This window comes from Sander vitreus, chromosome 16 (assembly GCF_031162955.1).
Source record: "Sander vitreus isolate 19-12246 chromosome 16, sanVit1, whole genome shotgun sequence".
NCBI classification, from domain to species: Eukaryota; Metazoa; Chordata; class Actinopteri; order Perciformes; family Percidae; genus Sander; species Sander vitreus.
In genome coordinates, this window is record NC_135870.1 from 24169604 (window position 1) to 24174871 (window position 5268).

General features: G+C 41.6%; 1 protein-coding gene across 1 annotated transcript; it reads right to left on the bottom strand.

Annotated features, from left to right (window-relative positions):
- Window positions 1–1071: 1071 nt before the first annotated feature.
- Window positions 1072–5068, bottom strand: ccnb1 (cyclin B1). Its single transcript, XM_078271994.1, has 9 exons — window positions 4957–5068; window positions 4577–4708; window positions 3903–4013; window positions 3621–3809; window positions 3371–3529; window positions 3003–3239; window positions 2762–2902; window positions 1975–2085; window positions 1072–1820 (listed from the first exon to the last, which is right to left on the bottom strand). The coding sequence occupies exons 1-9, from the start codon at window positions 4975–4977 to the stop codon at window positions 1716–1718; spliced, it is 1206 nt and encodes a 401-aa protein (XP_078128120.1). The 5' UTR covers window positions 4978–5068; the 3' UTR covers window positions 1072–1715.
- Between the last annotated feature and the right edge of the window lie 200 nt (window positions 5069–5268).

Consider the following 5268-nt stretch of genomic DNA (forward strand, 5'->3'; position numbering starts at 1 on the left):
GGGGCCTTCAGCTCCAATTTTTTCTCAAAAGCCCTGAATTTTAGTTTTTGTGCCTTTGTATCATTTTCCCTCAGTCTCTGACTGGACTGGCAAATGACTATATCGCCATCTATAGGTCCTCCCTAACATTATCATGGGGGATGTTCTTTACTACTATGCTATTCACTAAAGAAATCTAATAAGGGCTGCAACTGATTTTTTTTTATAGTCAATTAATCTGTTAATTTTAGGTTGTTTAGTCCATAAAATGTCAGAAAATTGTGAAGTCAGTTTTCCAAAGCCCAAGAAAATCCCCAAATGTCTTGTCTACAAGTTTCACAGTGAAGAAACTAGAAAATTAAAGCTAGAATGAGAATTTTAACTTTTCATAAGAGAAATCCATTATCAAAATAGTATGACATCTAATATTTCTTTGCAGCTCTAAATCAAATACTCTAGAGTAAGTTTGTTTGCCTGATCAACGCAGAGTATTGAAGACTACATTTACTTGGCATTGTTGAGGATCCTTGGTTTGCAAGTAGAGCAGTCCAGAATATGGGACGATTCAAATTTAGCAGTTTGTCAGCTAAACAGTCTCTGGACATAGCGTAGTGTAAGAATAGATTAAGATTAGTGAACACCAGATTCCTACACTGCCCTGTTCTTTAACAGAATTGTCTTGATGGGGATAACTCGTTATGGTTTCAGAGAGAAGAGAGAACTAAAAAAAAAAAAAAAAGGCCAGCTTTGCAATTTGTCCAGACTGACAGATTGGTACTGTAGGATGTAATACTAGATGACCCAACATTTTGGGGGATGTTGGCACATAGGCCAAGTGGCATGTCAGAGTCTAGCTCCATTTGACAGTTACTAGAGCAGTGTGGCAAAGACATGTATTACAACTCAATGTTACCACAAGGGCAAGACCTTTTGCCTTCTTTATAGCAGGTGACAGCCATCTGGCCCTGGAGTTAAACATTTTCCCCATGTGACTTAACCCAGAGTCTCTAGCTCAAAGGTGACACTTGAGGGAAAGAACCTTTAAGCTTAGAGCAACCTCTAGTGGTGAGGAACATGAGACAAGTGAGCACATTTCTGGTCAGGACCATTTAATTAGAAGCTTTAAAACAAGTCCAAAAAAAAAAATCAGTTAAGTATTGCTGTACATTTCACACATTGTAAAAAACCCACACCCATGGCCTCCCCCTTCTTAAAGCATGCCACAAGTTTTAAATGTGCAACCACTTGGCAGCAGTTACATTAAGCTATAAGAATAACTTGTGCAGGGATATACATTTATGACTTGGCATAAACAGTCAGCAAGATGTGCGTGCAGGATATTCAAATATTGTGATTGACGACCCCACAGTCAAGATTTCAGCCAATGTCAGCAAGTAGTGCATTAACAAACTCAGCGTTGTGAAAATAGAAGGGTTGCATTAGAGAGGAAGTCATCAGTAGCCGACTTAATCTCGTGTCGAGTGAAAAAGTCTGATAAGGTGACATGGTTCCAAGACTGCCATTTTGTGTGAGCTATGAAAGGTCTGGAGGGCCAGCTTTCAGATTTAAAAAAAATATAAAACCAAACTTGGAGCATGCTTTGAAGTCTGTAAAAGTAAACACCATTTGTTTGTTAACAAGCAAACAGCATAGTCCTTGGCATGCAGCAGCTCCTTCGGTCACATTAAGTTACAACTGTACAAATTAACACATGGTGGCAAAAACATTTCATCTCCTCACTGAGCAGTCTGCTTTGCAAGTTCCTTCACCATTGAAGACTTGAGCTGTGAGATGGTGGCAATCCTCATCTGCTTTGAAGTGGAATATTTGCCTTTGATCGCCTGCATGTTAGAGAAAGACCGAGTTAAAAAAGATCACAGCTCTTCATATTTGGGTTCTTGTGGCCGACATTACAGATCCACTTAAGCACGTATGCACTAAGCGATATGGCTTCTGGTCAAAGAGTTCAGCGAAGTGACAAAGCGCGTTACTTACCAAGTGCTTGGTCTGACCATCGTTCACCTTCACAACATTCTTGGCAATGTGTGCCATCACAGGAATCAAACTCTCTGCAGTGTAGTCCATGTAGTGCTGCAGTGTCACATCCTGAGGAGAGAGATTACAGTTAAACATGTCCTACAGCACTAAACTAGCCTTTTATCGTTACCAATGCAAATTCCTTGTGTTACTTAATTCCTTTGAGTTAAACCAGTCCAGATCAAGATTAGATATCTTGTAACCCATCTTTAAACCTAGTGCATCATTTTAAGAGTTGCTAAAAAAAAGTCACAATTTCCTACTTTTAACCAGTCCTGATCAAAACTACCCAACATTTAGAATGTTAACCCTTTAAATTTAAGTTTTGTGCAACATTTCTGTATAGGCCTACTAGATGCATTTTTTTTCCATTCTGGGATAAGTCAATTGGCAACAACCTTTGTGATGCATTGTGCCAATGCTCCATAAAACAGCAATATCCCTAGCGGAACCAGGAAAAGATTGGCACATGTGGTGGAAAATGTTAAACTACAGGCAGGGTGTGCCAAGATTAATTGCTGTGGGATCAAAAACACCTTTGCTAAAATGTATTCCATTAGCATTACCAAGGTGCACAAAGGTTAGGCATCCCTTGTATCAAATTTAAGGAGTAGCTTTTACTAGGTCTGTGTTATGCAGCCTCAACTCCTTGCATTCCATAGTTAGGCTTTAAGCCAATAGCTTAGATTTAAAAAAAAAAAAAAAAAATGATATCGAGTAGACAGGGCAACCAGAAGTTACTTACCCAGTCGCCAGCATTCAAGATCTTGAGGGTAAGAGCCAGAGCAGCACTCGCCACCATGGAAGGTGGGAAGTGAACCATTTCATAGTCAACCATGGTGAGCTCCAGGAGGTATTTTGCCAGGGTGTGTTGCTCAGCAGTTACCTGAGGTGAGACCAGTGGGGATTAGATGTTAGCAGCTGGGCAATTGATTGAGTACTGACTGAATCTAGGTTTTGGCTGGTTTTAAGATGCAGCTACAAACTTCATAAATCTTTGAGGCCCTTCTGAGAAACTGCAGGGGAAGAGGGCGGCCTAGTTGGAACTTGAGTGTCCGGAGAATAGTCATCTCCATGTCCCTGATCTGGGCAGTGGTGTAGGCCCTGTCCGTCACATAGGCGAAGTCCGAGATCTCCGGGGGATACATCTCCTCGTATTTGGAAGCAAGGAACATGGCAGTCACACCAACCAGCTGCAGCTGCTTCTTGGGGACTGGGTGGTCCTGTTGGGTGCAATCACATGCACATTTTAGAAACTGGGGTGGCATGTAGCATGTCAGTAGGCAGCCAGGATTTGTTTTGCTATAAAGTAACTGCGTTTCATGCAGAAGAGGTAACTGATACAGTCACTCACCTGAAGAAAGCGGTCAATGACTCCCACAGTCATGTACATCGTCTCCTGCAGGAGACGGAACTTTAGGCTCACTTGCACAAGCCAGTCAATGAGAATGGCCCGCATGTTACCAGTCACCTCTTGACCCTGCAGATAAGTGGGCCTGACGTTCTGCTCAACCTGAGGAGACGGAAACTGGTTAAACCCAAACGTGCATGTTTGGGGCAGGGGGATACCAGATAGATTTAGCATTTAGAATTGTTTTGCATGCCTCAAGCTGTCTGAGGTACTTGTAGATGTCCTTCACATAGTCACTGCAGAGCATGGGGTTGTCAAAGTCATCAGCATCCACATCCCTGACAGCAGTGTCGAGAATGACATCAGAAAAAGCCTGACAGAGGTCAGCAGGAGCACAGCCAGAAGTCTCCATTGGAGTCGGGGATGCCGGTTCAGGGAGAACCTGGAACAGTGGAAATTCCAACATTTGAGTTCAAACCAATGCACCACACCCAGCAGACATTTGTCTGGATGGCCAGATAGCTATATAACTCACCTCAGGCTCAGGTTTAACAGGAACAACCTTTTCTTGTGGTACAACTGCTTTGACAACTTTGGTGGTCTTTTTAGCAGGTTCAATCTTTTTAGTAGGCTCCATCTTGACATTCTGAAATGGAAAATGGTAGATAGAAAATTAGTTTGAACTTTCTCAACAGTAAACCTCTGAATTCCACTAAAATGGATACTTTTATAATCATCCAGTTTTGACTGATCTGGGGCACTTTGAAATGTAAAGAGCATTTGGCCATTTTCCAAAAATAAATGCACCCCTACAGTAGCTACTTACTCAAATGTAAGTGCTTGCATTTAAGGCAACGTTACTGGCACTGGACTGGTGCCAGTCCAAATGGTCATCCTTTTGCTCTAACGTTACTACATTTAGCGTTAAGCCTTATATGGGCACAGCTGTTACTCAATTTGCATACAACTTTAAGGTTTTACTTACATGCAGACAAGAAAATCCCCAAAAGATATACAATGTCCCAACTCAAGTGTATCAAGTTAACCAGCCCACAAAGCATTGGTTAGCTTTTTTTGCATGGCTAACAGTGCGTTTGTATTGTAGCACTATGAATTGCCCTTTAGATATTATATAACGTTACTTCATTTTCAGTCAGGAGGTAAATTACGGTAAACTCACGAGGTTTCATAATTATGTCATATTCTTACCTTTTTCTGTAACGTGACTTCTTTGTTAACTGCGAGATTTCCGATTTCGCCCAGCGCCGCTCGAGGCTTGGTGGGCCCAGCGACCGAGCAGGCCTTACCACCGAGGTCAGTCCTGGTGGAAGCCAAGCGGTTCTGCAGTAAAAAAAAATTAAAACACATTCAGCGTTAAATTACACTGCACGTTATTACCAATAATGGGTTGCTCAGTTTACGTTAGTCGAATTCCTATTATGGAAAGGTTGCACGAGCAGCCCCCACAGCAACGCACGAGGGCATTTAACATTATAGTGATTTTAAATTACAAACATTAAATAAAGACACATTAAAACGCATTTCCAGTTATAGGCAACAAAAGCAGAAATAAAAGACAAAATACGTACTCTGGTTACTCGGAGAGCCATTTCGAAATATGCGTTGCTTCAACACAAACCACGGACACTCGTAATGGAGAATGATGCAGAGTAGTTTTTAGGGTTCGGCGTCCTGGTTTAAATCCTCGCTCGCTACAAGCTGATTCGCTGGGTCCGGAATTCTCCGAGCATCTGATTGGTTGAGCGCATCCGTTTCAAATGCGTTCCCCGGACAACAAGTGGTCACATGATGTAGATTTTTTTTGTTTCTTTCCTTTTCCTGTTACATCTTGCTTATTATTTTTCATACTTTCTTGATTTGACGTACTTTTTAAATTGCTC

What these genes read in the sequence shown, in the direction of transcription:
- ccnb1 (XM_078271994.1), bottom strand. Translation starts at nt 4,977, where the DNA reads ATGGCTCTCCGAGTAACCAGA. An exon ending in TGGCTCTCCGAGTAACCAGA is followed by an intron (nt 4,709 to 4,956) that starts GTACGTATTTTG and finishes TTTTTACTGCAG; the next exon opens with AACCGCTTGGCTTCCACCAG. An exon ending in CTGTTAAACCTGAGCCTGAG is followed by an intron (nt 3,810 to 3,902) that starts GTGAGTTATATA and finishes CCACTGTTCCAG; the next exon opens with GTTCTCCCTGAACCGGCATC.